Source organism: Lissotriton helveticus, chromosome 4_1 (assembly GCF_964261635.1).
Source record: "Lissotriton helveticus chromosome 4_1, aLisHel1.1, whole genome shotgun sequence".
In the NCBI taxonomy this organism is placed as follows: domain Eukaryota; kingdom Metazoa; phylum Chordata; class Amphibia; order Caudata; family Salamandridae; genus Lissotriton; species Lissotriton helveticus.
Genome location: NC_136063.1, coordinates 270356360 through 270375440, shown reverse-complemented (window position 1 = coordinate 270375440; position 19081 = coordinate 270356360). Strand labels below are relative to the sequence as shown.

Below are 19081 nucleotides of genomic sequence, written 5' to 3'. Positions count from 1 at the left end.
CAAGACGCTGTCGCTTGAACTTCGGGGTCTGCATCAGCAATTGAGCAGAGGAACGAAGCTGTCTCCCTGGCGCATAGAAGGCGAATCTTTTTTGCAGATAGATGGGACCTATGCCATACAGGGCCCGTTGAGCAATTGTCAGCATTTTTAATTTCAGGCGCGATTCCACTGGGAGCCAGTGCAAGGAACGCAAATGTGTCCGAACACTGTCCCTGGATGACAGACCCACAAGAAGTCTGGCTGCCGAGTTTTGCACCACTTGCAGTTTTTTCACAAGGAAACCCGGACAACCGACCAAGAGGGCATTGGCGTAGTCCAAGCGAGACAGAATTAATGCACGGACCACTGTTTCTCTGGAAGTGCTAGGCAGAAAGGGGATAAACTTCCTCAAGCTCTTCAATATGCCAAAGCAGGTGCCGGACAATTTCTTTACTTGCGTCACAAAGTTCAGATTATCATCGAACCAGACGCCGAGGTTTTTTACGGCGCCTTTTCTCTCAGAGGGACGGGGGAAACCCAGAGGCCAAAACCTCTCTCTAAAATCCGATGGAAAAGAGCCAAACAACAGCACCTCCGACTTTTCTTCATTGCATTTCAGCTGTGCATTGGCCAACCATTGGAAGCCTGAGGATAAGCAATGATGAGCTGTCCCAACGAAGTCTTCCACCTTGTGCCAAGTAAACAACAACTGGGTGTCATCTGCGTATGCCATTACCTTAGCCCCCAGTTACTCCGCAAGATACACCAGCGGAGTCACATAGATGTTAAACAGGAGGGGGCTAAGTGATGACCCCTGCGGCACCCCCGTAGTCACAGACATGGACGCAGAGGCACTCGGAGGGAGCCAGACCTGCTGCTGCCGACCCTCCAGGAAGGAGCTAATCCATTGAAGAGCCTTACCGGAGATGCCTATTGAAGACAAGCGATTGAGAAGCATGGCATGAGTGACGGTATCGAATGCCACCGAGAGATCTAGCATAACCGATGCTGCTCTCCCGCCGGCATCCAAACACTCCCGGATTGCCTCAGTGACCTCCAGCAATGCAGATTCCGTGCAATGAGCAGCACAGAAGCCCGACTGGGCCGGATGAAGCCTATTTTCCTCCTCAACAAAATTGGTGAGTTGGAAGGTGACTGCTTTCTCGCATACTTTCGCCAAACTTGGTAGCAGCGAGATAGGGCGATAATTCTCAGGCACCAATGGGTCAAGAGACGGCTTCTTAAGTAATGGAAGAATCAGGGCATGTTTCCAAGCCTTAGGAACACAAGCCATACATAGTGATTTGTTGATCATGAGATTCACTTCTATATTTATGGTGTCAGCCAGATCCGACAAAAGCCTGGCTGCAAAGGGGTCGTAGGGTGAGCCAGACTTAAGGGCCTTAAGAATTTTAAGGGAGCTGGCAGAGTCAACTGGCCTAAACTCCGAAAAGGTGGCGAGCGGCTCAGCCGTGCTAATAGGTAAAGATAACACCACACCGAGGTTCCTCGAAGAAATTAATAGCGATTCTTGGATGCTGATTATTTTGTCCCTAAAGAATGACGCCAAGGTGTTACACCAAATTTCTGAAACAGGTGTGACTGCCACCTGTGCACTGGGGGCTAGAAAACTCTGTACAATAGAGAAGATTTCTTTGGAATTGTTTTTTGCTCGCTCAATGCGAGTGGCATAATACTGGCCTTTGGCCTCTCCTATAGATGCATTATAGAGTCTTTGTTTAGCTCTGAGAGTACATATGTCCTTCATAGACAGAATAAAATGATATTCCCCCTGTGCTTTTCAGGCGGATTCAGCAGCCTTCATAGAAACCGTTAGGGATAGGCAGGCATGAGGGTGGGGCCTGGCCTGGTTCGGGGGGCTCCAAATATTAGTTTGGGAGAAAATCACAATTTTCCATCCCATCGATTACAGCGTCTTTACAATTATTTGCATCAAGCTCTGTCCGCTGTCACTTGGCCAATGTGTGTTAAAGTAAAGAGTATGGGCCCTACATAAAGGAGGGACTTTAATCTCTATCCACTGCTAACCAAGGTTACAGGCACGGTGTGGTTTAAAAAAATATTTCTTAAAGAAGTAACCTTACGTCATACCATTTAGTACCTGTACAGCAGGCCAAATGTTCTTTAAAGACCCTTTAAAGCACATTTGGCCTGCTGTACTGGTACTAAATGGACCCCATCAAAGTGTAGATAAAAAAACGTATATCACTTTACTCAGTCCCTGCAGCTCTAACAGTGATTAACAATAGGTATTCCAGACTGAAATGATGTTTGCTGGGATTTTAAGACTGATTGTGACATCATTCCCCAGGTGGCACAGATATAGTTTGCCACTCCTCACAATGCATCACACATTCTATGTCAGGACAGGAGGCTCCGATTATGCTTAGTCTCATTTCTTTACTGACACATAGCAGCCAATCACATTACAGTAAAGAAAACAGAAACAGGGCAACCATAGAGTACACCCATAGTATATAAACAGTCTCAGAGGTAACCACTTCCTCTTTCTTTGCTGCTCCGCAGCCAGTTAAGTCTATTTACCTTCTAATGCTTATATTGCTGTTGTAAATCTTATTGTTATGATTGTTTGTGCACTTGCCTTATCTTGCGCTGCTTTCTGATACCTGCGCGCGGCTTGTGTATGCTTTGTGGTCCGCCTTTCGGTGTGCTGGTACTGTTTTCGCGTCCGTTTTCGGCGCGTTTGTTGGGAGCGCGTTGCTCGCCTCCCAGTGCCTGGCCGTTTGTGCCGGTCGCTTTCGGTGGAGCGGGAGCAGGGGTCCGCGGTTCGCATTGGGAGCGCGAGCGCTCTCGAGCCGGTGTTGTTCAGTGGCATTTCAGCGTCGCGCATGCGCGCTGCTTTATTTCCGGCTCGAGGCATTTTTTCTTCACACGCCCTCCTGCCGGTTGAGTGAAGGACCGCTGTTAATCTGCGCTCAAGCCCACAGCCCTGAACTTTTGACCCCGCTTGACGCCGGAGCTCAGGAAAGAGCTTCGGTTGTATTTCATTGTGCATAGGCTCTGCCTAGAGTGTTTTTTGACGGCAGGCTTTCTCCCTCCACATTCAAATTGTTTTTTGCATCGAGTTTTACCTCAGTTTAAGCCTGCTTTGGGGTTCACACTCCCCCATTACTGGTATCTAAGATACTCCATATATTACTACAGTCTTGTGGGCATTGACTTTTGCATATTGTTGCAATGGCTGAGTATTATGATGAAGATGAAGACTGTTATTATGATGAGGAGGAAGATACTTCTCTTGAATATGACTTAGTGGAGGAGTTGGATAATGGTGTTCAACTTTCAGTTAACAAGGCACTGGTAAGGGCCATTAATCCCCTTAAACGCCATCTTAATGAATATGCCATTCAACAGGGCTGGTTGCCTCCTTCACAAAAATCCGCAAAGTCTCCTGGTAACCCTCATAAATTAGATTTTCAGAGACTGGCGAAGGTTTTATCTTCAGACAAACCCAAGTCTTCTGCGTCTCTTTATGCGGAGGAGTCAGACCATGGTCAAGCCTCTTCAGGTCATGACTCTCCTCCTAAAAAGCGTCTCCGCAAGGAGCATTTTGTTGACGCCTTTGAGCGTCCCCCCCCTTCTCAATTTCGAACCTGAGGACATTGTCCATCCAAATTCCACGTCATGGCTGCCCGCTCCAGCGGTGGCAGCTTACCTGGAGGCGCATGTTCGCCAACCCTTTGAGGCGCCTGTCCGGGCTCGGCTTCGCTCTGAGTGCCCGAGGCCTGACCTGGCAGACCATATTGCCGAAACCCCGGAGGTGGACCCTATGATGGTCACCTACCTTAAAAAATATTCTAAAGACCCCAAGAAAGGCCTGGACCGCTCCTGGCGGTCTTGTCAAGACAAGCTAATGGACATGTTGGGTCCCCTATCCAAAATCCTGGACCTAGGTTTCAAGGCCAAGGTAGCCTCGGCGACAGTTAACCCTGACGAGCTAATCGAATGGGCACAGAGGGCCGTATGCATGTTTGGGAACGTTAATTGTGCCATTTCAGCAGAACGTCGTCGATCCATTCTCCTGAAACTGGATCCAAAGTTGGCGGAGCTGGCCACCTCTGAGGCAGGTCCAGAGGCGCAGGGTCTTCTTTTTGGCCAGCCTTTTCTAAAGGAGTTGACTAAGTTTGTCTCTGCCTTTAGCGGCATTGATAAGGCACAAGCTTCCTTGCGCCGGGCCATGCGTCCGGTTTTCACCAAGGCCGGACGACAAAGGGGACGGTCGTTCGGCCGTGGATCTCAGCAACAGTCCCAGAGGGGTGGATCGCAGCATCGTGGTGGCCAATACGACTCTGGCTACTCCACCCGCGCAACCTTTTATCCTTCCAGAAAAGGAAAAGGCCAGTATGGCAAAGGACGTTCCGGTGGTCATCAGGGACAATACCAAGATTCCCACCCTACAGGTGAGCCTGATTCATGCATGCGATGTGATGTTGGGGGGTCGCATTCAATTTTTCCTGCAGAATTGGCGCATGCTCTCCGGCGATGCTTGGGTGCTACAAACTGTTCAGGGGTTCAGAATAGAATTCTATCACCCGATGCATCAGACTTGTCCCCCTCCTTGTCTGCGTTTTTCTCTTCAGGATCAGGTTTGTCTCTCCGAGGAGATAGACTCTCTTCTGCAAAAAGGGGCGGTGATTCCAACCACCCGTCATCCGAAGGGGTTTGCCAGTTCTGTCTTTCTGGTCGAGAAAAAAGGGGGCGGTGCTCGTCTTGTTCTCAACCTGAAAGACTTCAACGGCGGAGTCGTCTATCGTCATTTCAAGATGGAGGGCATCCATCTGTTGAGGGATCTCCTTCGAGAAGGGGATTGGATGGTCAGACTGGACCTCAAGGATGCTTATCTTTCGGTTCCGATTTACAAACCTCATCGCCGTTTTCTCCAGTTTCTCTGGCAGGGAGTCTGGTACGAGTATCAGGTTCTCCCGTTCGGTCTTTCGTCAGCACCATGGTGCTTCACGAAGCTGTTGAGACCAGTTGTGGAACATCTTCGGTCACTGGGTGTCAGGTTGATTATTTATCTGGACGATATTCTCCTTATGGCGGATTGTCCTCTCAAACTTCTTCAACATCTGGAATTATCCATCACTCTTTTACAGTCTCTGGGGTTTCTAATCAATGTCCAGAAATCGGTTTTGGTTCCAGCCCAGCGTATCGATTTCCTGGGTTTTCAGATCGACTCGGTTACTTGTCAACTTCTCTTGCCCAACCAAAAGATGCGTTATATCAAGAGAGAGTTGATGTCTGTTATTTCCAGACCGACTGTGTCGTTGAGGTCGTTGGCGCGTGTAGTCGGTCTGCTGGCGTCATCCATTCAGGCGATTTTTCCGGGTCCCCTACATTACAGGGCAATGCAGCGCCTGAAAATTCTTCATCTCCGGAAAGGCCTCGGATATTCCGATCAGATTCCTCTTACGGAGGAGGTCCGGTGGGAGATGCAGTGGTGGTTGGACCACATGGAGGCCTGGAACGGCCGAGCCCTCTTCGGTGTGTCTCCGGATCTGGTGATCGAATCCGATGCCAGTCGGTGGGGCTGGGGAGCCCGTTGCGGCTCGGTCTCGACCGGGGGTCGTTGGTCCCCTCAGGAATTGAAACTTCATATCAACTGTCTGGAGCTCCTAGCGGGTTCCTTTGCGATCAAATGTTTTTCTCCCCTACAGACCAGTTGTTGTGTCCTTCTCCGGATGGACAATATCTCGGCAGTCCGCTATGTGAACAAACTGGGCGGGACCAGGTCCAGAGTCCTGGCGGAGATCGCCAAAGATTTTTGGCACTTCTGTCTGCAGGAAAAGATCACTGTTATTGCGGAGTACCTTCCGGGATGCCGCAATCAGATAGCGGACTGGCACTCCAGGCACCTTCGGGATTACAGCGATTGGAGGCTGCATCCCCGGGTCTTCCGTGCTCTCCATCGGCGTTGGGGTCCTTGCCAACTAGATCTCTTTGCCTCACGCCTCAATGCGCAACTTCCGCATTTTTACAGTTGGAGGCCGGACCCTCAGGCTCTGGCCACGGATGCCTTTCTCCAGCAGTGGCCATCGACCCTCTGTTATGCCTTCCCTCCATTTCTAATGATTCCCAGGGTATTGGCCTACTCCAAACGATTTCAGACGGATCTGATTCTGATTGCCCCTCTCTGGAGGGCTCAAGCGTGGTTTCCGGTCCTTCTAGAAATGTGTTCGGCCCCACCGTTTCTCCTTCCCCCATTGTGGAATCTCCTGTTGGACCCTCTCGGAGATCCTCATCCCCTGATCCTCTCAGGCTCCCTCCCTCTTCTCGCGTGGAGGATCTCGGGGATCGCTGGTCGCTCCCGGGCCTTTCAAGCGACGCTTCCAAGCTCCTTAGTGAAGCTTGGGCTCCCAATACTCACAAACGGTATAAGGGGTCTTGGAAGCGTTGGTGTGATTGGTGTTCACAACAACAAGTTGATCCCGTTTCAGCAGATATCAGCATGATTGTTAATTTCTTGGCCTCCTTAGCCACCTCTGGTCTGGCTTATTCGACTATCAACGGTTTCCGGTCTGCTATCTCGGCGGGTCATGCCCACATAGATGGGAAACCCGCGGGTGAACATCCTTTTGTTTCCAGGTTGCTTAAGGGAGTTCGTTTTGCAAAACCTCCCACCCCTAAATATGTTACCTTGTGGGATGTTTCTGTTGTCCTCAGATTTTTGGAGGCCTGGCCTTCCAATGCTTCCTTATCTCGCAAGCAGCTTTCTGCAAAACGGACTATGTTGCTATGTTTGGTCTCTTGTAAGCGCGTGTCGGATGTGCACGCTTTGGATCTGGCGGGTCGCAGCTTCACTCCTGAAGGAGTTTCCTTTCGTCTCTCCAGACGTACCAAATCTAATACGCCTTCTATTTCTTATCCTTCTTTCCCTTCTCACCCCAACCTTTGTGTGGTTCAATGTCTGAAGGATTATGAGGTGAGTACTGCTTCTTTGCGCTCAGACATGCAGGGTCAACTGCTGATTGCATTACAAAAGCCTTTTCGCCCTGTTTCTCCAGCTACCTTGGCGCGCTGGGTGCGGGGGCTTATGTCTGAAGCTGGAATTGATGTTTCTGTGTTTGGCGCACACTCTGCACGTGGAGCGATGGCGTCCAAAGCTTATTCCATGGGTGTTACTCTGTTTGATATCATGAAGGCTGCAGATTGGTCATCTGCTTCTGTGTTTAAAACTTTTTACTTTAAACCTATCGATAGTGTTGCTTCTGTGGTGGTAGATCAGCTTTAAAAAAGCATAATCGGAGCCTCCTGTCCTGACATAGAATTAAAAATTTGCAAACATTCGTGACAAGAATTTTCAATTCTATTAAGGACTAGGAGGCGAGGATTATCCCACCCGTTGTATATGCATGTATCTATTATATTGTTACTATGCAATACTTCATGGATCTTTCCTAATGAAATGTGATGAATGCTTTGGTTTTTTCTTTACCCACCCTTTATTTGCTCATGATTACACAGGATGTGTATTACGGCTTTGTGTCTCTTTTCAGGCTCTGATCCCAAGTGAGGTTCCTCCGGCTCCGCCCTTGTGGACGTTCTGCTGCGAGTTTCTTCTCCTCGTTGGCCTGCTTCTGTTCCTGTGGTTTTTGGAAGTTCCTCCGCCTCCACGTTCGGATTTTGGTCCTTTCGAATGATGTTTTCCTTGGTTTCTGATGTTTAATTAGTTCTTCCTACTGGATTTTGGACAAAGAAAGAGGAAGTGGTTACCTCTGAGACTGTTTATATACTATGGGTGTACTCTATGGTTGCCCTGTTTCTGTTTTCTTTACTGTAATGTGATTGGCTGCTATGTGTCAGTAAAGAAATGAGACTAAGCATAATCCTCGCCTCCTAGTCCTTAATAGAATTGAAAATTCTTGTCACGAATGTTTGCAAATTTTTAAATGTCACTGTCCATTGAACTCAGAAAAACATCTCCCAAAGTTACAAAAACCTTTTCTGTGACCCACGGATGGTGTGCATAGCATTCGGCAATTTCACCCTCGTTTTAGACTTGAACTGATGGCGGGTAGGTCTTCTAGACCAACGGTACTGCCATCATGCTAAGAAGAGTTTGAACATGTACACAACTGCAATTCAGTGGTTGCCTCTGGATATTGCAAAAGCACCTATGCAAAACGGATATTAATGTTCAAAATCTGTCCAAGTACTCACATAATAATTCGTAAACCAAGAAAATGAATCAAGGCTATCCCAACATATCGAGAAAATTCTTAGTGCCACATTAAGGAACTTGGCCATATCTTGGTAAAAAAAAAATAGAAGCAAACTGTGGAAACATAACACAAACTGTGTTTTTCTGCGTATATCTGTCTCTTTGACATCGGTTTCACATTAGTTGAGGGGCATGCCAAATCCCTATTTTATTTAGTATCAGATTAGAAACTCTGAAAACCACACAACCTCACGAACAACAGGCGCAACCCCAAAAAAACGCATTTTCAATATACAGATGATTAAAGGTTTTTACTCACAATAGCAGAATAACGAGTGATTGCCATTCCGGGTTAAAAGGGCAATTGCTACACGCAGCTGAGAAGCATTAGTATTTTTTTCAACTCTTGTGATCAGCGACAGTATCTACCGATCAAGCAAGGACCATATGCCGAAAAACCAATGGAGTCTGGTCTAGTATTTTGGGCTCCAACGGCCTTCCTTCACTGACCTCTGTCATTGGTTCATTTCTTGTGAGCGACAGTTTATCTTCCTCAGCTGTGCTGGGCGTAGCCTCCGTGATTGGCTCTCTTTTTCTCGTGGGCGTGGCCGCGTACTGCAGCTACACCCAGTCCGAATAGAGGCAATAAAAGCTGCGCGGAAGCCTGCTGAGTTCCAGATATCCCGAGAAGAGGAAGAGAAGGCAGAACGGATTGAGAGCGCAGCAGACATGAGTGGTGACAAAGCGCCCGCGAAACCGCACCTCAACGTGGTTATTATTGGCCATGTGGATTCGGGCAAGTCCACCACCACCGGACACATGATCTACAAGTGTGGGGGGCTGGAGCCGCGGGTACTGGAGAAGGTGGAGGCCGCGGCCAATCAGGTAAAGGCTAGCGGATTGGGGTGCCCGACTCTTGACGCCAATCACCGCCGTTCTGTTAACCGCATGCAAGTGTGGGAGCCCTATGGCCTGTTAGCATGCTTGCCTGTAGTTCAGGTTTAGGTGCAGATTTCCATATGTACATATACTTAGCAAAAAAGACTATTATGGCTGTCTCCCGCCAGAAATTGCCTCTGTTTTTTATATTTATATATATCAGTTGGGGAAATTATACGTGTGTGTGTATATATGGATTTTTTTTCACTTTCTTCTTTCTAGTATGTTGGCCCGGTATCTTTTAGCAGTGGCTAAAATGTCGCGTATCTGATGTATCTAGGCGCTAAGTTGTGACACTGTATGTAGGTGCGTGTAAACACAGTTCAGGCGGACGCTGACCTTGCGGAACTATGTGAAACCGAACTTTTGTTTAATTCGTACGTATAAGCTGCTGAGGGGAGCAAACCCAAACACCACACGGAGTATTTTTTCAAACTGTAATGCGATGTGCTTTCTTGGGGGAAAACACACTGCATCGTTTTTATTTCTGCTAGGTGCTTGCTATATCGCAGAGAACCCCCCCCCCCCCTCCCAAAAAAATTAAAAACATGTATTCATGATGGCGGAGGTGTCCTGCGATTACTGCCCTGTCTCGGCGCCTTCAGGGGTCATTGCTTGCTTCCCTGGTTAGAGGGTACGAGCTGGGCTCGCTTGCGGGGGGCGCTCTCTGCAATAGAGACAGTTTGCTTCTCTTGCAAAGACTGCATTAAATCGAATTGGGAAGCTGCTGAAACTTGTATAGGTCATTTCTACTTTGGGTACCCGTTGCCTTCGCCCCGCGCCCTGGTTAAAAAAAAAAACTCTCCTAAACGTTTCTATGCTAGCAGAACAGTCGAAAAGTGGTATTGAGTCGAATCGGCTCGTAAACACCTGCACGGCTTTAGAACATGCATTCCTACCTCCTGTTAGCGCATTCTTTCTGCCCTCCCGCCCCATTACCGGAGGAGTTGGTATCATTCCCTTGCTTTAATATCTGCCCAAGTGACACGAGGCGCTATAAACGTAAGTCAAATAAACGAGCTATATTTTAGGCCAGTGAGGAGCGTTTTGGTGATCTAATTGTTAAGCGAAGGGTACTTTAATTACAAAGCTAATTGTTGCATTCATCACAGTATGAGCATATCCGCACTACCGGCTGCTTTCCAATTTGACCTGCGTTCTGCAAAATTACAGCAATTTAGCAGTAACCCCATATCTGAACAGCAGGTTATCAACTACAGGTGTCGTGTTTATAGAAATTTGGAGTGGTTCAACCGGCATAGTATGCCTAGTCCGATTTAGATTGGATGTATGTAGGGGTTTGTGAGTGAGGAAAAAACCGGGTGGTTGAGGGCTTATGCGCGTGGCTTTGACACTTAAGCTAAAAATTCTTGCTTAGCCTAGTGAGCCGCCCGACAGGTATTTTGTCGCTTCTGTGGCTGCATATATATATATATATATATATATATATATATATATATATATCGTCTACAACACGCCAGTACTATTGGCTCAGTGGCTTAGTTACATAAGATTTTTTTATTTTCAAGCAGCAACTATGGCTTCGCTGTGTCTAATGAAAATGCTTCCGTTCTAAAATGATGAGTGATGGAACTAGTCTCTTGAAATTACATCAAAGGCAGAGAAAGGTGGGACTGCTGCAGAGTTGGGTTAGTTTATTTTTTCCATCGAGGGTGAGGCCTAAAATGAGAGCCCGATAGGGACAAGTTTCAGCACCTGCTTTTAAGAAGTACCGGTGCTGAGCACCGGCTGTACCCGGCCTACTTAAAACACTAGACGTATGTAGCACTGACTATTATCAAGCATTTGCAAACCCAGTAGCTCTGGCTTGCATGTTGAGTCATTGCAAGGGCCTGCTGCAGTGAAAGTGAGACCAACTGCGTCCTGACGGTTAATTTTTGGGATGTGAAACTTCAGTTTACCACATGAGGTGCTTTCATTAAAATGTTCAGACTGACCAGATTCAGGGCCAAGAGAATTAATTATGCGATTGTATGGCCATTTTCGCCTACTTATGGATTTGTCATATAATCGAGCTGATGCTTACTTAATCTGCCGATTTTTAAGTGTTTCTGGTTCAAGCGTTTCAAAAGTTACTAAACGCACCTACATGTTGCCAAGAGGTGATACACACTTTGTAAAGGTTGACTTGTCACCTTTCCGTTGCTTATTGCTATATTTGGGATTTAAACGGATAGCAATGAGGCGCCACCTATACCCTGTGTTAACACGTATAAAAAGAGAAAATTAAGTAATATTATGACTATGTACTGCGTTATTGGCTCCTTCCCTGCTACATAATTCTAGTGGCCCTGAGAATGATGTGCGAATAACCAAAGTAGAGATGCTGCTCTGGGCAGAGGGGTAACAATCTGTCATGCAGACAGGTTCGCTGTCATGCTGGACCTAACAAGACACTTCAAATGAAGTCTAAATTTGTCTGAGTAAAAATCTTACCCACATATGCACTCTGTATCTCCAATATAACGTGACCACAGATGTGTGCATTGCATGCCTAGGTAGGAGATTTAAACCAATGTGTACCTTTTTCAGATGGTAATATGGTTAGCCAATAAAGTGTCCTAAGCCTCAAAGATGAAGCTTTTGTCTGGGCTCAGTTTGTCACATTCTCCGTTTAGGGCTAGGCTTTTGATATCTGGGTTCTGGCCACTAGATTTTTGTCGATACATTACGTGGTGATGGATAGGTGCTGCTTTCGGGCACACTTCAGGAGTTGCCAGATGCATTTCTGCAGGACTACACATAAGTACCAGTCTTGAGTGGGGTTCTAAGCTGAACTTCACCGGTGAAGGATTACAAGGAATGTGTAGCAGGGCACTTGTTTGTTGGTTTAAAGTGCGTGCTGGTACTCTAAGAATGTAATTTGCTGCATTTTATTTGTTTGTTTTTCTTTCGACAGATTGGCAAGGGCTCATTTAAATTTGCTTGGATCCTTGATAAACTGAAGGCTGAGCGGGAGCGTGGCATCACGATTGATGTGTCTTTGTGGAAGTTTCAAACACAGAAATTCACTATCACCATCATTGATGCACCGGGGCATCGTGACTTCATTAAGAACATGCTGACCGGAACATCCCAGGTAAACTGGTTTCAAATCTCGCGGGTATCTCCTAACCACCCTTTGCTTCCCAACAGCTGTTCCTCTTGATCAGTTCTGCATTTAAGCGCACTTCAATGAACGGAGTGAGTTTGTAACTCTGCTTACAAAATGAATTTTTACAACATTTTTGCACTATTTAACAATGTGGACCTTTTCAATAGCATCAAAACTAAAGTTTCTGAGTAAACTAACTGGGGGTCGTAAGGACAACAAAAAATATGGGTGCCATGACCCATCCACTGGCAGTCACATGGACAGCAATTTAGTCCATTTTTCGCCCCGTTCCAGATCGACCAGCTTTATGCACACCAGTCTTTGTATGCTCCAGTAGGTACAATCCACCCTGAACGGCTAAGGGAGGGTCCCAGACCAGTTTTAGCATAACTGGGTCTCTTAAACCAATAGGCCATTGGTTCCCAAGCTTTTTAGAACACGTTTTAGATTGACAGATTCACTACGCACATACCTCTAATAAACACGAGGGGTGATTTTTTTTTTAAATGTATTTATTTTTTTAAATAGAACTAAAGCATACTGTGGTAGCTTATTGTACTCTAGACAGGACATTTTCTAGTGAAACGGCAGTAACTTTGCACAGGCACTTTTACTAGTAAAGCTGGCACACAAATGTTTGGAAACCTGATTTTTGTGGGTCACTAGGTAGTGTCTTGATCCTGTTGCTGTTTCCAGCCCACTTCAGAATTACAAAAAAGCTTCAGTTTAGCTTTTCTAACTGCTGAATGCGTACAGTTCATTTAGTTTATTTAAACTACAGCCTACCACTTCGCTCCTTTACCCCTACAAGACTGTCATAGTCCACTTGAACCCCTCTTTGCAGCACGTTAAGAGAATGAGCAGTAATTTGTCAGACAGCCTAGCCTGGCATTTTACTACTTTGAAGCAGGTACAAATGTGCCTGGATGTACACATACTTTAAATGGATCTTATTGCTCGGGATTTCCTGACCCACCAGCACAGTTTGGGAAATGCTGCACTAGGCTGTATCTCCTTCCTGCTGTAGTCCAGTTTATGCACTCCACCCAGTTTTTGTGTACAATGTATCATTTTTGATCTGCAGTAAACTGTACACCGCAGTGCTGTATCAAATGCAAAGCGTCTACTGGTGGTGCGACACCCCATCTCAGTGCTGATTTGGTTTCTTGTGCAGTGTTGAATGCTTTAGGCATGCTTAGCACTCATAATGTTTTTATCCCCCTAGGCTGATGCTGCCGTGCTTGTGGTCTCCGCAGCCACAGGGGAGTTTGAAGCTGGGGTTTCCAGAAAAGGACAGACCAGAGAGCATGCCCTCCTGGCTTACACACTGGGAGTGAAACAACTCATTATCTGTGTGAATAAAATGGATATGACTGATCCGCCGTACAGCCAGAAGCGCTATGATGAAGTTGCCAAAAACGTAGTCATGTACCTGAAGAAAATAGGTTACCATCCTGGTGCAATTCCCTTTGTTCCTGTGTCTGGTTGGAATGGCGAGAATATCACATCACCTAGTAAGAAGGTAAAGGGGCACAAACTTAAATGTTAAATTTAGTCTTTCGTATCACCCTTGGGTCTTGGGCTGTTTTGCATTCTGTTTGATACTGTATCTTTGGATATTTTTTTCGTTGGTGGCTATGTCTGGGCCATCGCTTACAGGAGAAGTAGGGTTATGTGAGCTGTATCTTTAATCCTCAGTGGTGCTTAAGGGCTGCTGCTTTAGATGTTGCCTTCTATATTATAATGGGGACACTCCACTCCACTTTCCAGGCAGTTTACTCTTTTGACATGATCCTATTTCCCCCGATGTACCTTTCTGCTCCTCGTGCCTTAACTAGTTGTACTGTATCTCTAGTACACTGGGATCCTCCTTTTGCATACTAATTAACTAGATATACTGTCTTCATAACACTGGTAATATTACATAACCTAGTTAACAGTTGAAGCGCTCGTTTACTCACTGGGGCAGTGTCCAGCTACATAATTTATCTTAATAGTAGTAACCTCATTCTGTGATTGTTCAAATCTGTCACTTTTACCTTGAACGCCTGGGGTGCACATATTCGTGGTTGGCACCACAGCACACTTTTAAATAGGTGCGCAAATGGCGACAGTGAGTGGACTCTTATTACAATGAATGTACTGACCAAGCTCAGCCGTGAACCTGCACTGCATTGGCGGACAGCACATTTTATGAAATGTGGAGTAGCTGCTCTAAGTGCCCTTTAAAGAGGTGACTGAGCACCCACTGCAGGCAGCTGGAGTGAGTGACTGCACCCTCCTGCAGGGCGTCTATGGGATCAATTTCCGGAGGGCTGCTTTCAAGGGTATGAATGGTCAGTCCGCCTCAAAGGCATGCTTGTCTCTCCACCCATGTCAAGAATATGGTGTGGACGCAGTCAGTTATTCATTAGCATTGGGTCACTCGTATGCAAATGAGGGATTGCCCTCTGAAGGTGGCACTGGCACTACATGTGCACCAGCGCTATCAGAATTACAGTATGGGCTGCACAGGCATCTGCGCCCCCTTCTGTCTTACTATAGTGCCCTGGGTTGCATTTGGGAGTGGGCCTTATCTGATAACTGATCAGCCATGTAGGAAATCTGACAAGAAAATATTCTTGTTTGAGGGGGTCCGAAGGCTTTGTGTCCCAAGCGACTCAGTCCAAAAGGGATACACTACTTCAGTTTTTCTAATCTTAGTTCTGCCATGAGTACAGTTTTCCTTACAGCAGTCTTCAGTGGAGACCTGTAGGGTCTGGAAGCAGCAGTAGCTCTGAGATGCAGAAACCCTTAAGTATGTCGAATTGGAGGGTGGGTTTTCCATTTTAATTCCCAATTTATTTTTTCCTGTTATCAGCAGCATATTGCTATTTCGGACTGCTTTCATGGTCAAGCAGCAACTGGCACTCTTGGTGCATATTAAGCAAGGCTTTTCTTGGCCTTCACGACTTGCGTAGCAGACATTTATAGTAGAGTGGGTTTTTACAACTGACACATCTACTGGCTTGGCGTTCCTTTGTTCCATTTGAGGCTCTTAATTTGTTCACTTTCAGATGCCTTGGTTTAAAGAGTGGAAGATTAAACGAAAGGAGGGGTCTGCTAAGGGGTGCACGCTCCTCGAAGCCATGGATGCTCTCCTAGCTCCTGTCCGCCCATCCAATAAACCACTGCGACTACCATTGCAGGATGTCTACAAGATAGGAGGTAAGTACCGATGTGACATCACCTATACTTAGTGGCTGCTAAGGGGGAGTGAAGTAGAGGGGTAATTATGTTAACGAACGGTCTACACATTACTAAGGGGCCTTTACGTTTATTCATTGTAAGCATGTATAGATTGGTTACAACCATGTCTTCAGTGAGGCAGATTTAGTTGGTGAATGGCGTCTTGGTCCACGAAAAATCTTGATGTACATCAAATATGACCCTGATTTTAGAGCTGTTATTAGGGTGCTCAATCCGGTCGGGGGCAGGGGGTGGGGAGGTTGTTTTAATCACATTGATTTGTGGGAGTAGTGCAACGTATCAAACGGAACTTGTAGAAAAGCTCCACTGTTAACAAAAAATAGTTTTTGTGGAATTAAATATTTCATTTTTTTGTTTGCATGCTTGGTCCTGTAAATTTGTATATTTTACACTACACCAACAAATTTGCTTAGGCCAGGGACCCATAATTCAGTTGGGGTCTCCAGGTTCATGTAAATATGTGGAGGTCAACAGATTTCAAAAGTTTAAGAACGACTAGGGTAGACCAAGAATTGACAATGGCATGTTTAAATCAGGATCATTGACTGTCTTGTGAAGATGATGGTTCATAGTTCTAAAGCAGTTTGGGGATCCGTTAAATAACTTGTCACCAAAGCATAACCTTTGAATGCCAAGTACAATTTTTAAAGTTTACTTGTGCTTTGTTTCTTAGGAATTGGCACTGTCCCTGTTGGTAAAGTTGAAACTGGAACCCTTAAGCCAGGCATGACCATTACGTTTGCACCATCTAATTTTACGGCTGAAGTTAAATCTATTGAGATGCACCATGAACCACTTCAAATGGCCCTACCGGGATTCAATGTAGGTTTCAACGTAAAAAACATTGCTGTCAAAAACCTAAGGCGTGGGAATGTTGTAGGTAACTCTAAAGCTGACCCACCAACTGGATCATCTAGTTTCAGTGCACAGGTTAGTGTAATGGGCTGAGTTCTTATACAGTGAATATTGTTTTCTCTACAGCAAATGGAGACCTAAATAGGGTGTTTTTTTCAAAGTAAATCTTGTTTAGCTGGTGGCTTAGACTGGGACCTTGCACCGGTAGCTGGCATTCCTAGCTGTGTAATGTTAAAAATGCAATGTGTGGGTTGAGGGGAGGTTGACAGTAATTGGCAAAAGGAAGTCCCGTGTAATTTTATCCCAATAGTAATATGCTTAACTAGTTCTGTAAGCTTTCAATTCTGATTTGAAACTAATCATGGGTGTGATGGGATCTGGTGACCCCCTAAGCTGTCTGCAGTTTTAGTGGGCAGCAGAGAAAGGAGGGGTATTGTGTATGCCATGCCTTGATGCTCTAAATTACACTTTGTATGCTATTCACCTGAGCAGGAGACTACACATAGCATAGGATTAAGAATTGGAACTTGATGTGACATTGATTCTGTGGGACAATTGGGATCTGTTTTGGCTTCTAAAATTGCAATTTTAAGTCTGATCTATGATGGCTTATTTATAAGCATCCAGTTCCTAAAACGAATCTTGCTGATGGTTTAATTTGACATTTTTGTTATACAGGATAAAGTAACCTCTGCCTTCATAATTTAGGTGATCATTTTGAACCACCCAGGATTTATAAAGACTGGCTACTCGCCAGTTATCGACTGTCACACTGCTCATGTCACCTGCAAGTTTGCTGAGTTTGAGGAGAAGCTTGACCGCCGGTCTGGTAAGAAACTTGAGGATCACCCCGTTCAGTTGAAGTCTGGAGATGCTGCAGTGGTCAAGCTTGTTCCTCATAAACCCATCTGCGTGGAGCGTTTCTATGATTACCCTCCTTTAGGTTGGTATGGTTCACTAGTTATGCAATGCTTTAGTTTTGGGGGGCAATGGTGGAATCTTTCATTATGCATCACTTTAACATCAGAGTAAACTCTTCAGGGGCATTTGAGGTCCTGGTTGGCAACATGGTAACATCGCAGTAAATTATATGGAACAGTTCATCCTTGTGGGAGTTTTCAATGTTTTTGCATCTTCTGCTTGTCTAATGGAATTTCCAGTCGTGGATAAGTGCCACTGAAGCAGGTGGAGTCTCTAGTCTGCTGTAGCAGCATGGATGTCTAAATGTCGGAATGCACTAGAAGAAATAGCAAATTGGCCAGGATTTCATTTAGACCTTCAAACTAAACTGCATACTGGTAGTGGCATGGATAGGATTTCTTTAATTGAACTGGTATGCTTTAATTGGGCTGATCTGTAGCATGTCACATCTGGTACAAGCTATTAAGCCTTCTCTACTCTCCATAGGGAATTGCTGGAAATAGATCCTCCTTTCTTCTGCAGAAGATGGGACTGGCTTGTTTGTGGAACTAGAAGTTCTACAATTAAATTGTCCTCTGCAGGTTTAACAAGCATTTCAATATAGTTACTATAGTAGGCTGGCTACATAGCGTAGGACTAGCCAGAGCTGGAACTTTGCATCTTGGTGCACTACTTGGAGCCCACTTGTATATCTGAGATGCTGTCTCTTCCACTTGAGGCTGCAAGATGTGTAAAGGTAAACAAATGGTAAAGTATCCTCCTGTGCCAGCTTTTGAAACATTCCAATGTACTGCCCCAGTGGCTCCACCGTAAAACTCGGGAAAATGGGTATGGGTTGCTCAGTGTTGCGCTTATTTTGCATATTAAATGTACTCTAACATTCCTAATTTATGCTTGGTGACTACCATTAAATGGCAGGTGTAGTTGCTGTCTTACCTATTCTGCATAAGAGCACATTATTTTGACTCCTTTCGGAGTAGTGGTGTTGGCTAGAATTAATAATTTAGCAGTGCTGTTTTACAGTGATATATATTGCATTTCAGGACGCTTTGCAGCTCGTGACTTGAAGCAGACGGTTGCTGTCGGGGTGATTAAAGCTGTGGAGAGGAAATCTAGTAATACTGCAAAAAAGACTCAGAAAATTGTAGAAGCATAAATGATTATTTCTTTTTCTTTAAAGGTATTTTAGTTTTAGTCTTGATTTAAATTTTAGTTTGCATAGTGACTACTGCACAATATATATCCTTGTTTAGGTATGAAGATGGTCAACCAATTTGGTTTTGTGTATGAGAAGAAGCAGTTGAGAATTGGCCATGTAATGGGGAAGATAAAATGTAGACGTTTGACTCTTGTTTGACAAATGGATGCTAAATTCATGAACTGCACTTAAAGTTAAGTCTTACAGCACTGTTTCATTGAATAAAGTTGCTGCTACATTGAATACTGTTGTAGCCGAATCTTCTTCAGCTTCTTGATGATTACCATGACTGCCCTGTACATTGTGGGTGTTGCAGCAAAAAAAGGAATGCTTTAATGGAAGTTTTGAAAGGTATGAGCTCTGTTTCTCTTGAGCTACTTGGGTTGTATCTGTTCCTCATCCACCGCGATTTTGTGTACATTAAAGAGTAGGCTAAGCTCAGACTGAGTGGAAATAAAGATGTTTTCAGGCAGTGCCCTAAGGTTACTTTTCTGCCTTGCATTCTGGGAAGATCCATAACTGATTGCATCAAGTTTGCATCCAGTATTTTAAGTATGAAATGTGTAACGATAACTAGTCTTCACTGGGATTTTGGGAGAAAGATAATTCCTTATCCTTACAG

The 19081-nt window shown here is 45.4% G+C and overlaps 1 protein-coding gene and 1 long non-coding RNA gene across 2 annotated transcripts in view; one reads left to right on the top strand and one right to left on the bottom strand.

Annotated features, from left to right (window-relative positions):
* The window catches only part of LOC144828519 (uncharacterized), a 154001-nt gene extending 145341 nt beyond the window's left edge, over window positions 1–8660 (bottom strand). The window contains exon 1 of the long non-coding RNA XR_013610479.1: window positions 8502–8660. This is a non-coding gene — a long non-coding RNA (uncharacterized LOC144828519). The remainder of the gene's footprint in view (window positions 1–8501) is intronic.
* A 101-nt stretch (window positions 8661–8761) lies between these two features.
* LOC144828518 (elongation factor 1-alpha-like) lies at window positions 8762–18722 on the top strand. Its single transcript, XM_078686754.1, has 7 exons — window positions 8762–9067; window positions 12042–12221; window positions 13462–13758; window positions 15293–15443; window positions 16159–16415; window positions 17049–17283; window positions 18305–18722. Exons 1-7 carry the CDS (start codon window positions 8912–8914, stop codon window positions 18415–18417), a joined length of 1389 nt encoding a protein of 462 aa, XP_078542880.1. The 5' UTR covers window positions 8762–8911; the 3' UTR covers window positions 18418–18722.
* Window positions 18723–19081: the final 359 nt, after the last annotated feature.

Excerpts from the sequence above, each read along its gene's own strand:
- LOC144828518 (XM_078686754.1), top strand. The coding sequence starts at position 8,912 with ATGAGTGGTGACAAAGCGCCCGCGAAACCGCACCTCAACGTGGTTATT. Across the intron at positions 16,416-17,048 it reads CATCTAGTTTCAGTGCACAG|GTGATCATTTTGAACCACCC; the intron begins GTTAGTGTAATG and ends TTCATAATTTAG. Across the intron at positions 17,284-18,304 it reads CTATGATTACCCTCCTTTAG|GACGCTTTGCAGCTCGTGAC; the intron begins GTTGGTATGGTT and ends ATTGCATTTCAG.